The sequence below is a fragment of the Pantherophis guttatus genome, chromosome 3, assembly GCF_059756535.1.
Source record: "Pantherophis guttatus breed Tessera chromosome 3, ASM5975653v1, whole genome shotgun sequence".
NCBI classification, from domain to species: Eukaryota; Metazoa; Chordata; class Lepidosauria; order Squamata; family Colubridae; genus Pantherophis; species Pantherophis guttatus.
This window is the reverse complement of record NC_142065.1, coordinates 75013923-75041139: the sequence shown is the minus strand read 5'-3', so window position 1 is coordinate 75041139 and position 27217 is coordinate 75013923. Positions and strand designations below refer to the sequence as shown.

General features: G+C 37.2%; 1 protein-coding gene across 1 annotated transcript; it reads right to left on the bottom strand.

Annotated features, from left to right (window-relative positions):
• Positions 1–395: 395 nt before the first annotated feature.
• On the bottom strand, positions 396–25343 carry GIPC2 (GIPC PDZ domain containing family member 2). Its single transcript, XM_034437052.3, has 6 exons — positions 24910–25343; positions 10970–11155; positions 9005–9185; positions 7168–7277; positions 4440–4521; positions 396–2138 (listed from the first exon to the last, which is right to left on the bottom strand). The coding sequence occupies exons 1-6, from the start codon at positions 25192–25194 to the stop codon at positions 1993–1995; spliced, it is 990 nt and encodes a 329-aa protein (XP_034292943.1). The 5' UTR covers positions 25195–25343; the 3' UTR covers positions 396–1992.
• Positions 25344–27217: the final 1874 nt, after the last annotated feature.

The window sequence follows — 27217 nt, the reverse complement described above, 5'->3', positions numbered from 1 at the left end:
TTTCCATAGTCCTAATGACACAGTTGAAATATTATCCTTTATGCTTAACATATAAGTATGTCATTCTTTTTTTAAAAATCTGTTGCCAGACTTGGGGGAAGGGAAGGTTTCTGGAAGATAAGCTATATGACAGTTGTTTGGGTTTGGTGTGTTTTGTAAGTTGTACATCAGCAGTTTCAGTAATAAAAAAAATATTTACAATATACAGTGAGCAGCAAAGTGGGCCTTTTAAGACTCATTCTAGATAGCAAATTACTTTTCATGTTTCATTTAATAATGCCCATTTTGGTTGAAAGAGAGAGAGATAGATGATAGATGATAGATAGATATAGATGATAGAATTAATCTGAAATTATTACAAAGTTATTCCTCAAACCAAGAAATGAAACCTAACATTTTTGAGAAAATATTTTATTTACTTAACATTCAGGTATAAAGAAATTTGTAAAAATGTAGTATAAGTATGTTCAAAGTATTTTACTGTAATGACATACCATATTTGGTGGGTTGTGAAACAAGCTTCACTTTTGTGAGACTCAGCTCAACATTTGTAACTTCTTTCAAACCAACCCTGGAAAAAAGATTTTTTACGCTTTTTGAAAAGCACAATCAAAACCTACTTGATTCATAATTGAATTAGAATCAGAATGAAAAAATTAAGTATTTTATTTTAAGAGTGTGTAAGAATTTAATAGTATAATACAGAACAAAGTGTCATCTGTGTATGTGGCATCTATCTAAATCAGAGAAATATAAGAGAAAGAGACAAGAATTCAAATTAAAAGAATTCTCATTTAAATAGGTGCTCTATATCAATGTCAATTCCAACTACCATAGTTTAAAGCAAAATGATTAAAATAGTATCCTAATTTTACGTTATATCAGATCTACTGAAAGGTAACATTGCAGTGATCTTGCCATTAAGTTCTTCTGTAAATACATTTGGCAACAAACCACTTAGGACAAGAACAGGAGAAAGAAAAATAATTTTCTTGAGGATAACTTCGAAATTAGCTTTAATAAGTATCCATCCCTATTTCTGATGTTGTACGATTACAAAAAAGACATTGTTCTATTACATTAGAGATTCCAACTTTAGTAAGGTCAAATTCACACAAAAACTACATTTATATAGGAAAGTCCACTAGAAATCTCAGCATTATCTCTATGTTTTCTTGACAAATGCAGAAGTTGCATGGAATGTTGGAACTGGTTCATAGTTTAAAGCAGTAAATCATAGGTGAAGTTATTTTGTTTGATATGGTTTGATTTTTGATGCCTTCAAGATATCTTTTGATCCTGGTAAAAGTCTGGACAACTCCATGCAGGTTTTTTGGCAAGGTTTTTTGAAAGTGTTTTGTCATTGTCATCTGTCTAAGATTGAGAGACTTTGTTTGATAAATTTATATGGCCACCTAACTCACACCCAGCCAGCTTTGTGAACTTCAGTACAAAATTCTGTTCACTTCTTTGACATTGTACATACTTTAACCTCTCTTTGATGCTATTAATCCAAATTTAAAACAATGAAAAAAGTACATTTTATTCCATGAAGCTGGTTAGTCATTTTGTATACAGGTAGTCCTTGACTTACAACCATTTTTTTAGTGACCATCCGAAGTTACAACAATACTGAAAAAAATTACTTATGGCCATTTTTCACACTTATGACCATTGCATTATTCCCATGGTCACATGATCAAAATATGGGTGCTTGGCAACTGGCAGGTATTTATGTACATACACAGAGAAAGTACTTGAATTTTGTTCAGCAAAGATTCCAAGTGAGTATGTTAAATTAACTGCAATATCGGGCTAAAAGCTTTGTATAGATACAGTCCTACATTCGTGTAATTTGGTCAAGTTTATAAATTTTAAATAGGCCTTTTTAAAATACTTGGATCATACCCCATGCCATGTACATGACTACCCATGTGATGCATCCACACAGCTGTCACAGTACTCTAATACAATTAATGCCTCTCATTAAAATCACCCTTTCAAAGTATCACCTATGGCTCCCCATACATCAAAGACAAATTCATCTGGAAATGCAAAATCTCCCAAAGCTTCATCAAGAGCTACAGCAAATTCATCTGGATTGTTCTTGCCTTTTCCGGCTTCTACCATAGTTGCAGCTAAATCAAGACAGAGAAGGAGGGGGGGTGGAAATTATCTATTATTTTTGTAGGCACATCGAGATGAATCGTAGTAGTTAAACTTTATATGAACAAACTTGGAATAATTGCATTTTATTTAAAAAATGTAATTTAAAAAACAAAACATTTGTAAACTTCCTTAATTAATTAGAAAATGAAAGTTTAATTTAAAAAAATATCTCTAGAATGTATTTAAGGCCAGGGCAACTAATCCTCTAAGGAATTCTTATTTTCTCAAGGATTAAAAATTCAGCCCCACTTAGGACAAATATCACCATCCATTTCAGTTGGAGGATAACAAAACCTGAGAACACAAGTGCGAATTTGTTTTCTGCTATAGGTCTATCATCTTCCATGCAGAAGAGACCACCAGAGTAGGGCTAAAATTGTGTGGTTGGCATTTGGCAGTGCCTTCTGTTTGGTTCTTCAAGAACCAAATTCAGATCCTCTTTCAATCACAGCTTGAATATAATGAATATCATTATACTTAGTGCTATCTAATTTACAGGATTACTCCTATAACAAGAGACAAGAGAAACAAGAGGAACAGCAACATTAAAGGAGTCTTCTTCATTTTTGCAGTCCTCACAATACCCATAAACCTCCTACTGGAGAACTGGGGCCTTCCTGGAACTTTACTTTTTGAATAAGGACTGTTTGCCCGTTGCATTTTATAATGGAATCAAAGGGAAAGGGAGACAGAAGAAAGACTAACTTCGTTTTAATTTAACTTAACTTTCAGAAATATAATGGTATATTTTATATTCTAATAACACTTAAAGAGTTTTCTTAGAAGCAAATGTCTTTTGACACCAAAAGGTGAACCCCACCGTAAATGTTTATTGGAACTGAAAACCTAAATACTGTAGTAAGGTTTTCTAATCAAAGTCATTTATTAACAACAGTGAAGTATTAATTATCACCATTGTCTTTATTATAATTTTTATTATTATTATCATGCCCTTTCTCATCACATTGTGAAATTCTCTGATTGTTTTAACAAAAAATATTATTGTCAGTATTACAGTACACCAATATGGAACAATCAGATACTGGCCTCTAATGGCTGTTAAGAAGAACTACTAGAAAATACTACAAATTCCTATTACATATTAGGCTTTTTAAATTAAATACATATTTCATAAAACAGGTATCTATAATTACTCCAAATAAAAATCTACTCACAATTATGGCTGATGCTTTACACACAGAGAGAATTTACTTATAATTGTTAAAGATTCTTAATTATAACAAACACTGTGATTTTGTTGCTTTAATTTATATGCCTAATCTGTGCAGAGATGATTGCACAGATATACAACAAAATACATTGAGTAATTGGTGTATGATTGCCCTGTGGCAAGATATTGATCTTCAGAATTACAATCATATACATACACACAGAGATTAAAAAAGAAAAAGAAAAAAGGAAGAGACAGAATTTGATCTTAATGTTTAATGACAGGCAACATATACGCTTCAAATTGCCAATAGAATTCAGGTTATTGGGAGGGGAATGTATGCCTACGGTTCATAACCATTTGTTTGAAATGAATGAGGCTTATTTCCAAGTAGATATACACACAATTGCCTTAATAGCCGAACACATCGCTGAACAGGAGTTTATGCTTTTAAAGACAATCATAGCAATCAACCTTTCTAGTCAACCATGCAGTCTGATATATTAAGATCTGTGCTTTACTACTCTAAGTAGTATAATGAGGATCCTAATATATCAGGCTGACATAAATAGATAATGGGTGCAAGTTTCAATATTGTACAACACTATTTTGCGCATATGAGGTCAGATACAGCAATCTAAACTCTTCATGAAACAATTTTTTTCATTTCATAATCATCCTTGCTGGCTTGGAAGGATTCAATCCTTATCGTCAATTGTTAAGAATATGGTTTCTTTTGTTTTAGAAACAGCACTGTGAGAAAATATTGGAATCCTGTTGTCATATTTTATATGTGTAACTGGGTATCAAATGATTTAACAGGATTCCCAAACTATTAATATGTTGTGGGTATCTATCACATCTTAATAGTTTGGAAACTATAATATGTTAAATCATTTGTCATAATACAAAATATTTTAAATTCAAATTAAAGCTATAGATATGTATCAATAGTTCCACAGGCCTACCACACTGTTTTGGCTGGCAAAAAAAGTAAGAAACAATATTTTATACAGTATCACATTCAGAATATGTCTATATTGAAATTCTGGCAGCCACAGCAGAACTAGAAATGAAGGTTTGTTACCTAAATACTGACCTAGTTCAAGATCTCTTATTCCCATGTACATTTCCAGAAGATCATCCACTTTTTTGGTAGCCTTTTCTTCAACATCTGAAAGCTTTACCAAAAGGAAGAAACAAATATAAACCATGCAATGAGTAATGCAAAACAGATTAATTATAATATTTAAAAATTAAGTGAAAATTGTCAGTATCTTGCAATGCAATCATATCAATATTGATTCCAAACTAATTATTACTAAACCAGTTTTTCTCAACCTGGGCAATTTTAAGATATATAAACATCAGTTCCAAGAATTCTTAATAAACGGTCATGCTGGCTGGGGAATTCTGGGAGCTGAAATCCACACACCTCGATGTGGCCCAAGTTGGAAAACATTACACTAAGCTAATTACACACACACACACACACACACACACACACATATATATATATATATAATTTATTCCAATTCCCAAGTGTTGGGGACAGGGCGTTTCTGATGCCCCACTTCCCTTTTGGATGATTTATGATTGGTGTCTTGCTCTCCAGTCAGCTCTTTGTGTTTCTTTTATCATGGATTTTTAAAATCTGTAAACTGCCCATAGCCAGAAGGCCTTGACATTTGATTAAAGAAATAACTAAAAATAAATGAAACACAGAATCCAGACTTCTCTGGTGCAGAATTTAATATCCTATAATGAGATGAGGAATTTCAATAACAAAAATTATTGAACAATAATTATATGATTGCCTACTGAACATTCAAGCTGAACTAAGAAAGTCAAATGTGACAGCAAGCCTCGTTGCAAACTCAATCATAAAATGCGATGAGACTAATACTTCTTCAGAGCCTTTTGTGTTTGTTAGAGCTTTGCAGTGTTTTTATTTATTTATTTATTTATTTATTTATTTAATTAATTAATTAATTAATTAATTAATTAATATACCGCCCTAATCCCGAAGGACTCAGGGCAGTGAACAGCCAAAAGATAAAATACACATAGTACAAACGTTAAAAAACCATTTAAAATACATTAAATACTTTGGCCCAAAACAAATTTAAAACACCCCAATTTACAAGACAAATTTAAAAAGCAATTTAAAAGGGAAGTTAGGCCAGGCCAGCCTGCTGGAATAAAAATGTTTTGAGGGCACAGCGGAAAGTGCGCAGATCCGGGATCCTCCGTATCTCCAGGGGGAGCTCGTTCCAGATGGCAGGTGCCCCCACAGAGAAGGCTCTCCCCCTGGAGGCCGCCAGTCGACATTGTTTGACCGACAGCACCCTGAGAAGCCCCTCTCTATGGGAGCGTACTGGTCGGTGAGAGGCTACTGGTGGCAGAAGGCGGTCTCGTAGATATCCCGGTCCTAAGCCATGGAGCGCTCTAAAGGTGGTAACCAAAACCTTGAAGCGCACCCGGAAGATCACCGGGAGCCAGTGCAGCTCGCGCAGGAGGGAAGTCACATGGGAGCACCACATCACTCCCACAATCACCCGCGCGGCCGCATTCTGGACCAGCTGGAGTCTCTGGGTGCTCCTCGAGGGGAGCCCCATGTAGAGAGCATTATAGTAGTCCAGGCAGGAAGTGACGAGGGCATGAGTGACCGTACTTAACGAGTCCCCATCCAGAAAGGGACGCAACTGGCGAATCAGGCGAACCTGATAAAAAGTCCTCCCAGCCACAGCTGTCACATGCTCTTCTAAAGACAGCTGTGAGTCCAGGAGGACACCCAAGTTGCAAGCCCTCTCCGTGGGGGCCAGCGACTCGCCCCAATAGTCAGTGATGGCACCAACTGACTATATCGGGACGTCGGAAACCACAGCCACTCAGTCTTGGATGGGTTGAGCCTGAGTCTGTTTCTCCCCATCCAGATCCATACAGCCTCCAGGCACCGGGACATCACTTCAAGGGCATCATTGCGGTGATCCGGGGTGGAGAAGTACAGCTGAGTGTCATCAGCGTACTGATGGTACTTCACCCCAAAACCACGGATGATCTCACAGATGATCTTACCCAGTGGCTTCACATAAATGTTGAACAGAAGGGGCGAGAGGACCGACCCCCGTCGCACCCCACATACAAGGGTTTAATGTGTGAAGACAAAAAAGTGCTTCAGAGCATATAGGATTGCTCCTACAATCCAGTCATGGTTGTCCCAAAGGTGCCTTTTCAAGAGACACCTTGTTTTTGTTTCAAGACGTTTTGCTTCTCATCCAAGAAGGTTCTTCAGTTCTCACTGGATGGTGGGGAATGGAAAGATTTATATGCAATGACAACACAGTCCTTTCAGCAGTTCCAAGAAAGTTTCACACCCATTTGCACTACTCAGGTGACCCTGAGGATACAGATAAACCTCCAAGTGGCCTCAACTACTCTCTAAAATAATGCAAATGACTAGCTGTTTGCAAGGAATATAAATCCGTGCAAGAAATTTTTTATCTGTGAATAAAGTCCTGTCTCCTTTCCTCTTCCTTTTACTTTTTGCTTTAAGCTTGCACTTTTTACACCATTATTTTTAGCCAAATCTCAACCTGAAATCAATGTTTTAAGGAAAGTTGCTGTGCAACTTTCATTGCTGGAAATGGTACAGATGGCACAGTAGGAGCAGCAACAGCTTAACATGGCAGAGTGGGAACGGAAGAAATGAGGCAGATGCCAAATGCACCAGGGTAAAGGGAATATTGGTTAAAGCTATAGTTTAAGGGCTTCATCCAAACAAAACAAAAATCTGTTTTCGGGACAAAGATTAATTAAAAACTCACCATTTCTTCTACTGTAGCAGAACCTTTGGCTCTTAGTCGAAGAGTCTCTCTTCCTCGGCAGATTTTCTCCTCTGCAAAATTTCCACTTTTTGACCTTGGCTCGATAATTTCTGCAGTAGATATATGTTTCCCTCATTCAAATTCAACACCAAATATAATTATTCTTCTTTTCAAGATGAACAACATCAAACCCAAATTTAGGGTTCATAGGATGAACTTTGGCAATCTATTAATTCAACTCAGAACTGGATTTAATCTGCAGATTACTTTAGCAGAATCATTAAGACATTTTTCATAGGGCCAAGACCCACACATTTTATAAATGGGTAGACTAGAAAGTTTATGTTTCAATCAACAATTACTAGTGTACAGCAATTTTAAGATAAAAACATTTTGCCAACCAAGGGGTTATAAAAACCATCTTATTAATCAATTTGTCTATCTCACTCATAACTGCTTTAAAATAATTCGTTTCGTTCTGAACTGTCCTATTATCTAACTAAACTGATTCAGTCTCAATACTCTTTTCAAGGTCATCAAAGACTCAGTAAGTCCAATGCGTATTATTTCATCACACCTGTTGTTAGTGAATAGCAACTTAATTTCAATGTGCTATTTCATCATACTATATAGCTTTGGGCTTGAAAATATACCCCAAAAAATTAGTTGGCAAAGGTAAACTACTGGAGATGCAGCTGCAATTCTTGTTGACCTCTCCTCTTAATTTTGTGCTTCCACAAAATGTAAGATGTGCTTCCAGATGTAAGACTCCCCAATTAACTAAACATCACTATAATTCTCATCCAGTAATGCTTAGACAACAAAAGAATTGTCATAGCAAAGAAATACCTGTATTTCCTGAAAAAATTAGATGCTGCTCCATTCAAAAGTAAGAATCTCATTTTCCAAATTGTCTAAAGTATATTTATATATTTACTTTGAATATATTTGAAATTTTGAAGTTTCAGCAACTCAGATCCAGTATGGCTGTGTAATTTAATATTAACTAAATTACAAGAAAAGGTAAACAGTGAATCTTTCAATTCTCCTTAAAGGGCAGTAAAGCAGAGGTGGGTTTCAACAGGTTCTGACCAGTTCTGGAGAACCGGTAGTGGAAATTTTGAGTAGTTTGGGGAACCGATAGTAAAAATTCTGACTGGCCCCGGTCCCAACTATTCTCTGCCTCCCAAGTCCCAGCTGATTGGGAGGAAATGGGGATTTTGCAGTAACCTTCCCCTGGATTGGGGAGGGAATGGAGATTTTACAGTATCCTTCCCCTGGAGTGGGGTGGGAATGGAGATTTTACAGTATCCTTCCCCTGCCACGCCCACCAAGCTATGCCACGCCCATCAAGCCACACCCACAGAACCAGTAGTAAAAAAATTTGAAACCCACCACTGCAGTAAAGATATACCTAGTGTGGATTGATTGAAGTAGATTTGCAGATCTGAAAAACCATTACCAAGAGGGCCCTAATACATCTGAAATGAGATAAATTTGAAAGCATATGGCTTTCAACATTTCATTTAATTCCTGTCTTTATTTTAAATCAGGCTGCCCAACAAAATTAAAATTTGATACATCCCTTGAACCATGGGCTTGATAACCCCTTTTTGTATGCCCCAGAATGAAATAAAGTTTTTGAGCTTCGTATGGAGTTGTCTGCATAATAATTAGTGTAATAGAGTTTAAGGTATGGAAAGACATATTTAAACCTTATTATTAAGTACCTTAATTGTGATGATCATTGAGAATAGTTTTACTCTATTCTCTCTATTCTCTACGCAATATGATTATCAGTACAAGTATAATGTTTTGGTGGATATATTCCACTCACCAAATGATTTCATAGGTTCTATCAGTTTTAATGTAAATGTCTGACCCTTCTTCAAGTCCTTTAAATTTTTAGCAATTTCATAATGACGATAGCCTGCTACGTTTTTTCCATTTATGGATTCTATGTGGTCACCAACACATATCACTTTTATTTGGTCAATAAGACTTCCTGCTTTAATTCTCTGCAGACAAAAACAATTTTATATATATTATGATGAATGGGGGAAAATAGTCTGGTTCAGGAAATTATGAACTACAAATATGAACATGAACACACTCATATTTTTAGCCAAGATCCATTTATCAAAATCCAATGAAAGATAGGCAAGAGAAGAGATTTTCATTCTCTTTATATATTCAGGAAATTAAGATAATAGTGTCCTGTGATGTTGAAGAAATTTTCAGAAGATTTTGGGGTATCATTAGAAAAAAAGGCAAGAAAAACCCAATGATGGAACATATAGTTATATAGTTAACATCTGCTAAACATACAAGACAGTTCAGAATTTATATGTAACAATCCATATTCCATAATTTCAAACGGCTATAATAATAAATGTACAGCACTCATCAAGATCTTATGTGAAGACCTTGCCTTCAGTTCCTCTGCATTTGACAATTTTAGAAAAGGAATACTGATTTGCCTCCATTTTCAATATTTTGATTTTTTTTTTAAATTGTATCTTTTACAATGAATGGTAGCAATTTCCTTTGACTCTATGTAAGTTACTTCTGAGGATCAGAGAATATAATCTAATTCTCATTTCGTCCTCAAAGATAAAAATGGCCATAGGGAGGTTGTAATCATCTAAATCTTACCAAACCCAAAATTCTGGAATAAGGAGTTAATTCATTCTGTTTTGTTTTTCTGATCTACAAATACACATGCACTATATCTGATCAAATTGTATAATATTAGAAAAAAATGAGAAATTTTTAAAAAAGATTCAGTATTAATCTATAAAGCTGGCAAATATGTGATTGACAGGGAGATTTTTCCACTCTCCAGCCCTTATCAACTTCCCTCTCTTGGCTTCTATCCAAAGGAAGGTGACCAGGATGGGGAAGAACTTGCTCAGAGGAAAAACTGGTTGACAGGAAAATATAACTGACAGGAGAAATGACAGACTTTTCCAGAACAAATAGTAGAAAAAGAAAGTATGCTGTCTTTCACATCTCCCCTCTGAGTAATATAACATGTTTTTGCTGAAATTATGGGCTAGTCTATGTAGATGTGCATAATGTCTCCGTGATCACTGTATTTTAAGGACAATTAAAAATGATCATGATAGAATAAGGATCAATTGAATACAAAATACAGCATACAGACATATGGTTTGTCATATGCTAAAGTGTCTTTCATAAATGAAATGTTCCGTTTTTAAAAAGAAATGGTTCTGTCAGATATTCCTTCTTCTGTAAGTATTCACTTAAGAAATAATATCAGTATTAGGCTTTCAAGACATTCGCTTTAGGAGTTACTCAACACAGTTTCAATGCTATCACCATAAATTAATGAAATAAATTAATATTCTGTTCATGTTTCTCATACAGGTAGTCCTTGTCTTACAACAGTTCGTTTAGTGACCATTCAAAGTTACAATGGCACTGAAAAAACTGACATGACCATTTTTCACACTTATAACCACTGCAGCATTCCCCATAGTCATGTGAATTACATTTGGATGCATGACAACTGGTTCATATTTATTACGGTTGCAGTGTCAAGGGGTCATGTGATCCCCTTTTGCAAATTTCTGACAAGCAAAGTCAATGGGAAAGCCAGATTCACTTAACAATGTTACTAACTTAACAACTGCAGTGGTTCACTTAACAAATGTGGCAAGAAAAGTTGTAAAATGGGGCAAAACTCACTTAACAAACTTCTCACTTAGCAACCTAAATTTTGGGCTCAATTGTGGTCATAGGTTGAGGACTACCTGTATTCACTTCATCCCCAACCTACCTTTATGAAGGCACATCCATTTCCATTATCAGTAATGGTAAGTCCAAGTGAATCTTCTGCTTTGAAAACCTCCACTTCTTTTTTTATTCCTTTGACATGAGCAAATATAAAGTCTTCAAGACCAATTTGTACACCCAAAAGCTTGTTCATATCAATTTTATGTGTATTCAATGTGCAAAACATGATCTATAAAGCCAAGAGAAAAATAGATGCATTTTAATTACTTTTCAAATAAATTTTGAAATCATAGGAGACCTAAATAATTGTCCAATGGCAGCAAGTGTGTTACAGTAGTCTATAAAAGTCACCATGCTATGTGTTACTGTGATTTCTTAACTCAAATGTGTATTAATTACGAAATCCATTCAATGCCCAAAGCCTGTAATTTGTTGCCAAGGTTTATTGCAAGAAGCAGAATAATTGCTATTTGATACAAACAGAAATAATTCAATATAATACTGCTGTAAAAATGTTAAACATTTTGTAACAAGTCCCCAAATTCCTATAAGAAATACATCACAAAGTAAAAAACATCCTATTTGAAATAAGGTGCTTCCAGAGCACCAAAAGCCAACAATTACTCAAATAATATGCTGCATGAGAGTTCCTAGCCTAGTACCATTGCTGAATGACATGTCCCTTAGCCCACAGGATCCAATGGTATGGTTCTTATGGTATGGTATAGAATATATTGAGATATTTAGACCATATGCCTATTATAATTATTATAATTGTAATAACATACTCTTGGGAAGGACTTGATAGGCAGACTAAAATGCCAAATTCATTGCGAACATCTGGCTGACTGTGGGATGAACCAAAATAATATAATAATATCATATAATTATTATATTATAATTATATTTAAGACACAACTTTGAAAAATATAAATGCATTTATAACTGCTGTGAAGAACGGAAGATACGTTATATCTTTTTTTCTTTTTCTCTCTCTATTCTGTCTTTTCTATTTCTTTCTTATTTATATCATATTTAACTTATGCACTTTTCCTTTTTAAAAAAATGCATTGTTTTTATTCTGTACAAATTTTTAATTAATTATTAAAAATAAAACAATTGGATAAGTCTTTTTTAATAATATTTATTTACAATTACATTATACAGATAAAATTAATACATATTAGAAAAAATAAAAAGTGCAAAGAAAAAGAAAAAGAAGAGAAAAATGTAAAAGGCAAAAAAAAAATAAGTAACTTCCTCCTTTGTCCCAGCAAGTATAAACAATTTGATTTAATTTGATTTATCTTCCTTTTCCACCAAAAACTTTCAAAAGTTTTAGTCGACAACAATTGAAGTTTCCCATTCTGGCCAATTTTGTTTACCAAAAAATGACTGCTAGTTTCTATTTAAAGAAATAGCTTGTTTCTTACTCATTCCAATTTGAACTGGAAAGTTTCCAGAATCCTAAGCCTGCTGGAATTTTTCTAAATAAGCTTGTAATAATTCTGACAGAGAACAGTCCAGCTGCTCCTGTGGTGGGTGTCGGATGCTTTCAATTTTGCTAGTTTTTCATGTTGTTTTTGTATTCCAGAGTTTGCAGTCTATTTGCTTTTCTCAAAATAATGTCCATATGCTCCCTCTCAAATATGTGATCTGAACTATCAGAGCTGATAAATGTTCTTTCACTATAGTGTGAAGGATCTACAGGGGGAGTAGCCACATGATTGTGGGTCTTCACTTCCACTCTGCTCCTCTTGGCCCATACTTGGTGGACATGAGACAGAAATCAGGTAATCTTTATCTCTTCAGAAGGACAGGGGTGGCACATCAAGGGGAGTGATGGAGGGCATTATTTTTTAAAAACTATATCTGGGTGACATGTCACTCAGCCCACAGGATCCAAAGTCCATCTGACAGGAATGGTTCTGCTCATTTTGCACTTGGACTGCCCCCAGTAGCCGTAAGTCAAAGAAGTCTCACTTTGGCTGCTTTCCTCTCATGAAAGAAACCCAGTATAGCTTGTCCACTTTCCTAGTACAGTATAATCATAGTATAGTATAGTATAATCATTTCCCTACTGGACTGATAGATTTCCCTGGCCCACAACTGGACGGTGAACTCCAACAGACTCTCCAGCAGTGTGTTCTTCCTCTGTCCCATTTTGTGTTCTCTCCCAGGGACTACCAGCTAGTGTTTATCACCTGGCTGTTCAGTTGTCTCCCTTATTTGAAGATGTAGGGATGAAGTCACCCTTTGCTAACTGTCACATGTTCCATGACTGATATGATCCATGAAGGGTGCCCTGCTGCAGTCTTAGATGAACACTTAAATAGTTGCCCATCAAACTCAGGCACCCAAGTTGACATGAAACTGGAAACAACTAAGTCCCTAAATTTGAAAAATATCCAATACTGTTGCAAAGTGGCTTTTTCATCATACCTCCCAACAATATCAACCACAAGTACATTAGGTAAAGCAAAAGGCGGTGCCAAGTTTTTATGTAGGGGGCCGGAAACAAATCATAGATACATTCTATATATGTGATATGTCAGAAAACAATCAAACAGTGAAAGATATTGATTAGACATCAAAAAAGATAAGACATCGTTAAAATATGATGCATCTCCTCCTTTCCCTCACAGATTTGTTGCTTTGACACCTGCAACACTCAAGGACTTCAGAATCCAGCTCTAATGCGTGATAAGCAGTCCCCGAAGAGCTAGTGTTTGCACATCAAAGGAAATGGCTTTGACACAAAGGAAAAACATGGTTTCTTTAACTTCAAAAGGAGGCATGGAATGCCATGCTAAAATGCCAATATCGCCTTTATTAAAATGCTAATAATAAATCCAAAGTTCTACCTAATTTCTGATCATTAACTCCAACTTTTTATATGCTACATAGTATCAGCACTTAATACACTTTTTAGTTCACAACTGTTACAGTCTTATATACGATAGTTAATGAAAATCTTGTAAGTAGTAGCTTCATAATTGTATTTATTTTTGTAATTAAAAAGGAACAGAATAAAAATGCATTTAATTTAACTACATCATATTTCACTCCAAAGCTTCAATTTGTTACATTTAAGAACAAGGTATTTCATCCAAAGTTATCCTTCAACTAGGGCTTTTAATCTGCAATAAACTTTGTACTTCCTGCAGTAAATCATAAAGTGTTGAGTTGTTTATTTAAAAAGTTCTATCCTTTCAAAATGAGCGACATATTGTACATTTATTTCAATATGAATCAAGGTGTGTACATACTGCAAAGGAAAAAAGGCCATCTGCCTGCCAATGCACAGTTCTACTGTATAAACTATAACCTTCATTGTGCATACCCTACATAGTTTGGATTTTGATAGACTGCAGTATTTCTTCCATGACAATTAAAAATTGATTCATTTGTTGCCATAAACCCCCAAATCTTCATTATTTCATCAGTGGCATTATATGTACTAATTGCTTCTTTCCCCTCCATTTTTCTTAGTTTAACACTTGTGTGTTTAAATTGACCAGGCTATAAAATACATATTAAGGAATATTACTGGGTAGGAATATTACTGGGTAGGTGATTTCTACCCAGTAATATTCCCAGGTGGGAAAAGTGGAAAGTCCCCAAAATTATTTTCAATTTTTTTAAGTATATTGGAAAAAAAAACTTCTGGAGTTATAGCAAACCGGAGAATCTTATAGTATTTAGTTATGGCGTAAGATATTGTGATATTGTGAACAATAATTATTATCATGTGGCCAGCATGACTATACGCCATTGACTATACACATGGAACACTGTTATCTTCTCACTGAAGTGGTACCTATTTATCTACTCACATTTGCAGGCTTTCAAACTGCTAGGTGGCCAGGAGCTGGAGCAAGTAACGGGAGCTCACCCTGTTGCATGGTGCTCTGGTCTCAAACCTGGCTGTCAGCTTTCCAGATGACAAGTTCAATGTTTTTAATCACTGAGCCATCATACCCCCTTTAATCACTGTATTAACAGTAGCAATTATTAAAACTGTTAATAATGTTAATTATTGAGGAAACCAATCAAAATATTTAGGATGGGCTCAAGCATGGCACAAAGCCATAATCTGATTTTAATTTAGTATATCATGTGAACAGATGATTTATAAAACATAGTTTACAGATTAGTATGCTAGGTAAATATCAGGCATGTCAGGAGACAGACTACAAAAGGACTTTTATTGCCCTAAGGCAGAAGCCCCTTAGGGGCCTTAACCTTTTGGGCACCAGGGACCATTTCTGTAGAGAAAGGTTTTTCCGCGGACCAGAGGAGCCATGGTTTTGCGTGCTGCCTACATTCCCCAAATGGGGCTTTGCTTGTTTGCATGAACCAGTTGCCTGCATGCCATGGATCAGTTCCAGTCCTTGGACCAGATGTTAGGGACCCCTGCTCTAGGGTATAATAATAGAATCTTGAAGGTCTGCCAGACTATTCCTCTGCCCCTTTTGCCCCTTCAAACTGACAAACCAATTCAAAGTGGGATTATCCTGAGTTTCTTTCTCGTCCCTTTTCCTCTCCCAGTGTTGAGTAATTGTTTATTCAGAGTGTTAAATTTATATTTACTGACAAAGAAATAAAGGAAGACTAGTACGGAGACTGTTTATTCAGAGGTTCTTGCATTCCTTCCTTATAAAATACTTTATAAACTTTCTGTTATGTTTATTGTTCTGAGCCAAAGGTACGGGCAAAACTACACAGTAATATCCTAGTCTTTGTAAGAAATACAGTTGTCCAAGATTTCAAATATAATAAATGATTTGAAAAGAAGCAGAATATCTAAGTCCAGCTGCTAGATAAAGAGAATAAACTAGATATCCAATTAGGATTCCTTTATGGAGTCAGAAACAACAGAGGACACCACAAACAAGGTTTGATCAAGTTGTAATCATTAGCATTTTAGCAAGAGTTCTTTCGGTATTTATTTACTGATATGCAAGTTTATCTTTCAACTGAACATGTAATAAATTGACTTAAAATTCTTGCTACAAAATTTCAGTCTGGGTCCTTTATGAATATTAGGGAATGCAAATTTAAAAACATAACAATATAGTGGCATTAAAACACGGTGTCCATTTTTGAAAAAAAACCATTTTTAATATTTTATTTTACATTGCTTTAGGATTTTGTAATATAGATTGCAGAATATAGTACTGGCTAAATAGCTTTAAATAATACATTTCAAACTCATCATAATATGGAAGGACTACAAGTAAGAAAAAATGGTTAAAATTACTGTTTTAAAAATCAAAACTTTCAAAGGAATTCAATTTAAGGAGTTAATTTGAAAGGTGCTTGGCTTATTCATGTTAATTGGAATATTTTGCTTTAAAACTGCTATCTTTTGCATATTATTTTGGGAAAATATTTTGAATGGGAATTGAGATAGTGTCCACTTATGATTACTATGCCCAATTAAAAAAGAAAAAAATGTTACATTTTATTTTTAAATACAAAATGTTTAAATATTTCAGATATCATCCCAAATGAAAGGTTACTTCTTTTTTACTTGTTTTGCAGAAATAAAAAGCAAGGTTCTCATGTAACTTGCATATCATACATACAGTGCATATCAGATATATCCAATATGCTAACTTGTAAATATTTTTGAACCATGAATCTGAAAGATAGGGTGAAGCATCAAATACTACACTGAGAAACTAATAGGAAAGATACAATATACAGTTTCAAAGTTTCTCAAAGGTTAGTGCTGCTAAGCTCTACAATCCTTTTTAATATCATTATATTTCTGATATCCTTTTTTTTTAAGGAGAAAAAAGTTTTCTCTGAATGTTGCTTTTGTCAACATGATAGTGTAAGTAATCATCTTCTAACTAGTTTTACCCTTATGACTAGATAAAACCAGCAATAGAACAGAAATGTGATATTTAGAAATCTGAGACGATGTAGCTCTATTTAAAACTGCAACCGAGCAACATAAACTGACTTCAGCCTCCGCATGAGCCAATTTTATATACTTCCCTCTTGGAAGTGTTTCAGTCAAACAAGAACTTTGATTAGTGGTTATATAATTTTCCTGCTGAGTTCCATTTTTATACAAAGCAATAATGGTAAATAAGCAAAATATTTTTCTTCACACTCATACCAAGTAATTTAAGTACAAATTGTTCTGACAGTCAAGCATTCAATCAATCAATCAATGTTTTAAAACATACTGATCAGTACATTCTCAGGCTAGCTGGCTGCTACATTGCTGTCATGGCCCCGTCAGAGCTCAGGCCCAAGGAGACGGAGATGGAGCCAATGGAGGGGGTGGGCACATTCCCTATGGTCCCTGAGGAATGACCTGGGGATGAGGACGAGGCAGTCCCAGACCCCTCAGGCCTCAGAAGAGTAGGCAGGGAGGAAGAGAGGGCACAGGCTGACCGAGGAAGGGGGGAAGAGATGGAAAGGGCAGATAGCAGAGCAGAGGAAGTTAGTATATTTTGGACATGTGATGTGACACCCAGAAAAATGTGGCATACTTCACTTAATCCTCCAAGGAAAGATTGAAGGCAAACGCGGTCCAGGCAGAAGAAGATGATCATGGCTTCAAAATCTAAGGGACTGGTTTGGACAAAACACAACAGCACTTTTTTGTGCGGCTGTTGATAAAAATAGAATTGCCAACATGATCGCCAACATCCAATAATGGCACAAGAAGAAGCAGAAGCAGAGCAGAGGAGCAGTGGAGTTACAGAGACGAGCAAATACTTCCTCCGCCTGTTCCCCAAATGCGGAGAATGGAGAGGAGGCAGAGTCAGTGCAGGGCAACCCAAGTACTCAGGAGGAAGGTGCCCCACCCCTCCTCACAAGGTTCACCTGGAGTAACATTTAAGGAAATGCTGGGGGAAGGGACTTTTATCGGGAACAAGTGCTGTATTTTGCAGCAACACACTCCACGGCTCCTAGAAGAACTTGGCTCCTAGAAGAACTTGGCTCCAGAATCCTTGCTGTTGTTGACTGAGGTTTAATCCTTTGCCTTGGCATAGATGGACTTCCACTGCCAGGAAGTTGCACAAAGTGTGTGCAGGTGCATGGTTTCAAACCTTGCTCTTGGACTTAAACAGTAATCAACTTGGCATGTACAAGAACTCAATTGTTGTGGTTTGTTGGACAATGCATAGGTAAGATAAAGCATAGCTTTTAGTGATATGTTAGTCTCAAAATGTCAGTGTTGTTCTTAAGATGTCACTGCAAATTATTTTATAGATAGTATAATAAGAACACACAAAGTAAAGATATTTGAATAAGCAACTTTGTATCTAAATAGAAGTATGTGATATATACTGCAAATATTTATACACAGAGCAGTCTTAATTCAGCTGGAAGTTCCAAAACCTAAAATAGAATATCCCATTCACAAATATGTTTAGCCCATTGACAAATCATTTACACTGGGCTCACAATATTCAGTAATTAAAGTACTGCTTCTAGAAGATTGATTTCTTCCTCCATAATGTGAGTAGACAGTATATTTTATAGCTGAACTATTTTAAATGACTAATTAATTCAAATTATATTCCCCCTATATTGTTGTAATATAAATCATGTCTCAAATTTTATTTATTTTATTTCATTCAGTGTAAGTACCTAAGTGATTCCGGTGATGCAAAATAGAGGCTTAGCTTAGACTTTATTGAGTGAAGTATTAATAAAATAAAATCTTTCCACTTGTAATTTGAAAATAATAACCCAGAAGTGAATTGCTAATTGAATAATTCACAGAATAAAATGCACATGCATCAGTTGTTTGTGGTAAATTCGAGACAACCTCATATCAAACACAGAAAAATAATTACTGGAGGCTGAAGAAGCAAGAAGGTGTAGTGAGAAAGGAGAAGAGGAAAGACTGGTGTATTAAGGGAATGAAAGCAACACTGTTTAATTAACTAATAGAACTGAGTAACTAGACAGATCGTTTTCCACAATACATCCACTCTTTCTTTTATAAAGAATTAGTAACATGTTAGTAAATGCAGTGATCCCTGCAGGATATACAGAAATCCTCATTTATAGTAGTAAAGAATTAAACCAGAGTTATTTGTACTTTGCCTTAGTATAAAGGTTGCATGTAGCTTCTGTATTTCAAAAAAATAATTAAAGTTATAAATGTGTCATGATGAAATCATATATAAATCAAATAAATCATACCTAAATCAACCTGAACCTCCAATAGGATCTTGTTAATTAAAACTGCATAAATCTTTCAAATTCATAATATTTATTTCCAATAAAAAATAAGAACATTACATTAAAATAGGAATCCTGTATTTGAGTTAATCATCACTGAGAGCAATCTGGTTCATATACTGTTCTAAGCAACGGTTTGTTCATTACTGGTAAGTCACAGTTGGTTGGTCTTGTACATTACAATATTCCAAAACCAAGAAAATCCAGGGTGACAATATATGGATCCAGCCTAATCACTCTGCTAAGTCTAACAATTCTCAAATGTGTGCAGTGCAAAATAGTAATTTTTGACTAATATGTCTTATATTAATGTAACAATTGTCATTTGCACTAACATATTTAATAACTATAAATGTAACTTTAACAAATCTTCTAATCGTTTTCTTTGAAAAAGTTGGAATTAGACCTTGCCATGATATGTTTTAACATTCATAAAACAAGATGGTGAATAAAGTAAATGGGCTTGTTTGCTTAATTCAGGATTCCGATGATGGGGCACTTGCTTCGGTAAGAATAAATATTTTGAATGAGAACTGTACTGTTTATACATAAAAACAGAGGGGGCTTGTTTTGTTTAACTGATAACATCAACATGACAATTATCCAAGATATGAAATTGTAGCTGAACAGATCCGAACATTGAACTATCCCAATCCGGTTCAAGAAACTAAATTAAATATTAAACAGGAAATATATACGCAAGGCATATAGTAGCACTTTCCTAACCTTGTCTTTAATTTTTTTTTTTTTTTTTGCTCAGCAGGTTAATGTCACACTATTAATGTTCAGTAATATCCTGTGCCTGTTTTGCTGAAATTCAGACCCCTTTTCTCTTTCTATATGATTGAAAAAAACATACTGCCATCACATGTATTATATGTGACATATATTATATGTGACATGTATTATATGTGACATACACTTAATTGTCTCAACTATATCTCCTGTAATCAAAAGTCTATGTTTACCATCCAGCTATTTCCATTTGTCTTACTTCTGCTACTAGAAAGAACTGTGAGACTCAGTGCCCCATTCACTTAATGCAATTAACTGAGTCTATTGCTCTTTGTATTTAAGCAATTATCCAGCACTGGATGACCCAATGACATATTTAGTGATCTTTGCATTGGTCATCATTTTCTTTGTAGTGTGCCACTTAATTCTTTTTTGTCTTTTTTTTTTTGGTAGGGGGGAAATAATAGAAATTAAACAGTAATCAATTTGGCATGTAGAAGCAAACAGAAACAAATGGAAACAAACAATTTTAAAACATTTCTGCAGAGCCTCTAGGCCAGCCAACAAAGCCAGTGATTAACTGTGTATTAACATTCTCTAGAAGATTCATAAACACAGAAGGGCCCAATCAAGGTAAAATCTACCATTGTTCATTATAAAACAAACCACTTCAAGAAAATTCTGGTTTTCTGTGTCTGCAAATTATGTTAAGCTTCACAAACATTGGAATCCACTATGCTGATCCAAAAGCCAAACCCATTCATCACAATTTCCAATATGCAAGCATTAATGCTATCATAAAGTTTCTTGCCTTAATTTGCTTAAGGCAGGGGTGTCAAACTCAAGGCCTGTGGGCTGGATCCGGCACACGGGGTGCTTAGATCTATCCACAGGCCACCCTGGAAACAGCAAAGGACCAGCCTGAGAAGCCTCTGCCAGTGAAAACGGGAGTTCTGGAGGGCCATCTGCAGCCCTCCCGGCAGCAATGGCCTCCTGCAGCCCTCTGTCAGCTCCATTTTTGCTGAAAGAGAGCTAGCAAACTAAAAACAAAAAAAAAAGGAGAAATGTTTCCCCTTTTCAATTGCGCATCCAGGAATTCCAATTGCTGGATTGCGCATCCAGGAATTCCAATTGCTGCCCTGAAAGAGGCGGTGGTGAGGCCTCTCCTCAAGAAGCCGTCCCTGGACCCAGCAATATTGGCTAACTATCGTCCTGTCTCCAACCTTCGCTTCATTGCGAAGGTTGTTGAGAGTGTGGTCGCGCAACAGTTTCCACAATTCCTGGAGGAAACATCCTATCTAGATCCGTTCCAGTCGGGTTTCAGGTCTGGGCACAGCACGGAAACGGCATTGGTCGCGTTGGCGGATGATCTCTGGAGGGCTCGGGACAGGGGTTACTCCTCTGTTCTGGTCCTATTAGATCTCTCAGCGGCTTTTGATACCATCGACCATGGTATCATGCTGCACCGGCTGGAAGAGTTGGGGGTGGGAGGCACCGTGTTGCGGTGGTTCTCCTCCTTTCTCTCCGACCGGTCGCAGTTTGTGTTGGCAGGGGGGCAGAGGTCGACCTCGAGGCCTCTCATTTGTGGAGTGCCGCAGGGATCGGTCCTCTCGCCCCTTCTGTTCAACATTTATGTGAAGCCGCTGGGCGAGATCATCCGTGGCTTTGGGGTGAGATACCACCAGTACGCTGATGACACCCAGCTGTACATTTCCACCCCAGGCCACCCCAACGATGCCCTTGAAGTGATGTCCCAGTGCCTGGAGGCTGTGCGGATCTGGATGGGGAGGAACAGGCTCAGGCTCAACCCTTCCAAGACTGAGTGGCTGTGGCTCCCGGCATCCCGATATAGTCAGTTGACTCCATCACTGACTATTGGGGGCGAGTCTTTGGCCCCCACTGAAAGGGCTCGCAATCTGGGAGTCCTCCTGGATAGGCAGCTGTCTTTGGAGGAACATCTGACGGCTGTTACCAGGGGGACCTTTTATCAGGTTCGCCGATTCGCCAGTTGCGGCCCTTTCTTGATCGGGATTCCTTGTGCACAGTCACTCACGCCCTCGTCACCTCTCGCCTTGACTACTGCAACGCTCTCTACATGGGGCTCCCCTTGAAGAGCACCCGGAGGCTCCAGCTGGTCCAGAATGCAGCAGCGCGGGTAGTGATGGGAGCAACATGGCGCTCCCATGTAACACCGCTCCTGCGCGAGCTGCACTGGCTCCCGGTGGTCTTCCGGGTGCGCTTCAAGGTGTTGGTTATCACCTTTAAAGCGCTCCATGGCATAGGGCCTAGCTATCTCCGAGACCGCCTGCTGCTACCGACGACCTCCCACCGACCCGTGCGCTCCCACAGAGAGGGCCTCCTCAGGGTGCCATCAGCCAAACAATGTAGGCTGGTGGCCCCCAGGGGGAGGGCCTTCTCTGTGGGGGCTCCTACCCTCTGGAATCAGTTGCCCCCGGAGATAAGAAGAATCCAGGACCTCAATGCCTTCCGTCGTTCCCTGAAAACCCATCTTTTTCAACAAGCCGGGTTGGCCTAAGAAGAAATTTTTAAAATTTTAAAATTTTTAAATTCTTTTAATTAGTCTGTGATTCTTAACTTTCGGGCCAAAATTTATATATATTTTTAAATGTTTTAATATTTGTATCCTATGTTTTTTATCTTGGCTGTACACCGCCCTGAGTCCTCAGGGAGAAGGGCGGTATATAAATTGGAAATTAAATTAAATTAAATTAAAATTAAAAAAGAGAAAGGGAAAGAGGAAAGGCAAAGGAAAAGGATAGATGGGAAGAGAGCAAGGAAGGAAAAATAAGGAAAGAGGGAAAGGAAGAAGAAAGGACAATGAAGAGGGAGGGAGGGAGGGAGGGAGGGAGGGAGGGAGGGAGGGAGGAAGGAAGGAAGGAAGGAAGGAAGGAAGGAAGGAAGGAAGGAAGGAAGATTATAATGAGAAGGAGGGAGGATCTGAGGGAAGCCCTGCCTTAGCACTTGGCCACTACAGGTACCCTGACACAAGTGACATCCTGACCACACCCACAAACACCCCCAAGGTCAAACACAACACTGATGGGGCCCTCAATGAAATCAAGTTTGACACCCCTGGCTTAAGGAGTAAAGACTATCAGTCAAGCTGAACTGCTAATGTTAATGTTTGCATGTTTGTATATGAAACATTAAAAAATGATTTAGCACAGTCTTATGATCAAAAAAAATAATGTGTGAGCAAGTGTAAAATTTTTGGTCAATCTCTAGGGAGTGGGTTAGATTTCTGTTCAAAACAAATGTTTCTCCCCAATAGTGCAATCCAAACATTTATATCTTCATTTCTTTCATCTGTCACAAATGAATGCTTGAACAACAAAGCCTAGTTTTTTTTTTTATTTTCAAAAAAATGTTTTATCTAAACCTCATAAAAATATTAATTAGGCATCAACTTATTGACCTTCTTTACTCTAGTTTATTAAGAATATCAAAGAAAGGGGCTTTTTTCATTTTGTGTACGAAACTGTAAGTACAAGAATGCCATGTTCCAAACTCTGCCTTGTGTGAAACACCGTTTGAACTTTTTTATCAATAAAGAAACTTCTCTCTTTCAAAGCTTTATTGTTCCTCATGCGAATGAATAAGATACTATTGTAAATTGAATGCCTAGAGTAAAATGATACTTGTAGCTAGGAATATAATTACATGTGTTAAGAATTGCTTCTTTTACAGTGCTCTGAGCCACAAATATAGAGCTATTGTAGTAATTTAAATAAATCAAGAAGCAAATTTGTGTCTCATTTTGCAATCATTACAGAAAACAGTTCTGCAGAATAAAATGCAAATCACTCAGCCAGATATTTGAATAATACAATTGAGTATCTTTCTATTACAACAAAGCTACAAGCGACATTAAAGCTTTAAGCAGGATGAATCAACTCATCAAAAGCAACAGATTCAATACCACCATTAATAGAACACAAACTTATCAGAGCATTTATTACTATATGGATTAACCCCAGGAAATACTACAAAAACCAAAAGGACTTTCATAGCACTTTCCCAACTAATACACTTTACTGAAAGAATAACTTTTGTAAATTACAGCTCACTTCATCAGGTGCACGGAGCTGTTGAATTAATATATTACTTAATTTGATTCAAGGTAGGATAGGTAGATGAAAGGCAGGGAAAAGAAGTTGTTTATGCCGCTCGCATGTGAGAGAGAAGAACCTTCTCATTTGATAATTGTGATGTGTTTAATATCTACTTGAATTTTGTTGAAGTTTTGAGATTACAATATTCCTCAGATTTTCTGCTTAGGCATCATAATAACTAGGCTTCAGTACTCAACTTGAGGCAAACTTGACTTTAAGTGAGTCAGTCAGACAGTGAGTCAGTCAATATATCAGGTGTGTGTGTGTGTGTGTGTCCATATGCATGCCTTCAAGTCAACCTTGAGTCCAAATAACTACATGGAGAGATCCATTCAGTTTGCTTGGTAACATTTTTGGAAATGGTTTGCCAGTACTTTCTTGGTACTGGCTCAAAGTGGCCCATCTGGCTTCTGTGCCTAACTAAGCATAAAAACTCAGTTCTCCTCTCCTAGTAAAGCTTCAGTTGTTGTATTTAAGAAGGCAGGATAAAAAAAACCCTAATAGATTGAAAATATATACATATAGGGCAGACAGAAATCTAGATGGGCATGTTCGTAAATTACCAGGACTTAAACTCAACTTGAGGCAAACTTGACTTTAAGTGAGTGAGTGAGTCAGTCAGTCAGTCAAAATACAGGGCGAAAAATTATTGGAAACCCCAAAGACTGTAGAAAAGTAGACATTGCGCTTAAACAGAAAGGGCTACTCCATTCGGTTGCCTTGTTGTTAACATATCCCGAACAGGAACATTGAAATCTGACGGATCCCTGGGTGACGGTCATGCAGTAGAAAAGAAGGGAAACTTTAAGACCTGGGTGAGCCCCGAGGGTGAAGCGGGAAGGGAAACTTCTCTCCCCCCCCCCACGGCCCACTCGCCCCACCAGCGGCCACGTACCTCGGCCGGGGCAATGTGGAACGCCTCAGCGATTTTAGCGTAAAGCTCCTTCACGCTGCCAAAGCCTTCCACGCGCCCGGTGGGGCTGCCGTGCGCTAGCTGCGTGTGGAAGACCAACCGGATGGGACCGCGCGAGGCTGAGGCGCCCACCGCTCCGGCACGAGCGCCGGCCACGACTCCGACCTCGTCGTCACCTCGCCCTCGAGCCGGGGGAGCCTCGCCGTCCACCAAAGTGGAGGTCTCCCTGGACTTGCCTTTCTTCTTTCTCCTCAGCCCCAGAGGCATCTTCCCAGCCCGCCCACCGCAAGCCAGCGGCCAGAAACACCTGTGCGCTGCTGGAGGCGGCGGCGGCGGCGTGGCTGCTCTTTCCCGCTTGGCTGAACTCTGCCCGCTCGGGCTCCGAGCTCGCGCCGCACTTCCCGCTTTAGCCGTCGGCCGGCAGGTGGGCCAAGCAGGCGGCAGCCAATGAGAGAACGGGGCTTTGGGCCCGGGAGCAATTTCGCGACCGATACCCCCCCCCGCCTTCTCTTTTCTTCTTAGGTGCTTTTTGTGTCAGTCGTTGAGTTGTAGAGGGTCGTCGCGAAGACCCTGTGGCATAAAATTTTATTCATAGGTATTATTTTTTTAAAAAAAGTGGCCACCCGTCTTCAGACTGCAATTCTAACAAAGATTTTAAAAAATAATATTTTTTTTAAAAAAATACAAGTACAGTATTAAAAAATGTCAAGGCCAACCAAAACAAAAAATGGCTGCTGAAGACACAGTACAAAAATTGGGCTCAATTATTCCCCTCTCTTACCTAGGTCAAGTAAGAGCCCCTCTTACCTTACCTAGTGGGATGGCCACAAGCAGTTAGGTAAGCACCTCAAATTCCCTAGACCCATGCCACAAAGCATTTTATACATAATAACCAATACTTTGAATTACACCCAGAAGTAAAGATAGGCTGCCACCTTTAAACACACCTAGGTACTTCGGCTTTATTTCAAAATCAATTATTGGAATTTATTTGGATGACTGCTTCCTTGATCCTTTTGGGATTAAATTTCATAGAAATCAAAGACAAAGTCTTAATCTTCTTAAAAACAATCAGATTTATAATAGCTTAAACAGAAATGTAGTTTTATTCATGGGTTTCACTGTGACTTTCAAGAAATATGTAAGTTTTGGATGTATTAAACTTAGCAAACAATGTTTTAATGTTTCCTTGGCTACAGCTCTTAAAGCCTTCCAAAAATATTTTGGGAAACATTGGAATGTTCTATTTTTCTTTCTGAATTATACTGATCTAGCCTTTCTTGATTTAATCAGTATTGATCTTCCCAGCAATAGCTGGATCGGTATGGTCTAAAAGAAACATTGAATATTCCAATGTTCTGTGGAACATTCCATTCCCGGAACTGTACATTTTAGAGAATTCAAAAAATTTTCATGTGTTTTGTTTATTTCTGCTAGTTATTTTGCATCATTGCAGTTTTTCATTCAACAGTTTTTCATTTTAATAAAATCTTTATCATTTTTATTCATTAATCAAACTTGTAAGATCAAGTCACCATTACCTCACCTAAGACTAGGGTATACTCATGCTGCCAGATCTGATGAGATAGGCAAAAACCACTGGGGAGAGGCAGACCTGCAAGTAATGTAATCCCAGGTCATCTAGGGCTTTAAAGATGACAACCACACCTTGAATTGCACCCAAGAATTTGCAGGCTCATGTGGCAGTCGTGTTATGTGGGTGCACCATTGTTTGCCCAATGGTACTGAGGCTGCTGCATTCTAATCCAGCAGCAGCTTCTTAAAGTTTTTCAAGAACAACTCTATGAAAAGGGTGTTAGAATAGTCTGATCAGGAGGTAATTAAGGCATGAGGAAGGACAGGATTTAAATGCAATAAATAAAAAAGTAGGCATTATATTCAGGACAAACCAGGAGCTCGTTATAGAATATACACTTACCATATAAATTCTACTGCCACAAAACACTACCATTTATTTAGATCAGATGACTGTGGGAATATCAAATGGTCACTTTGATAGTTACACAGTCTCTTAATATTAAAATATATTAATGAATTTACACCTAGAAAAAAGTTTTCTATACCATGTTGCGTGAACACAACCACTGTAGTTTGCAAACCATGGATTATACTGTAGTATAGTATGTGTAAATACAACTGACTTATGCAACAAAACAGGAAACATAAAAACGGTCTTATTATGTATAAACCCGTTCATTTAATATACAATCTTGAAATTTCCTATCTTGTTAATACCATAGGTTTCATTGGGATTTATTCTTAATAACAG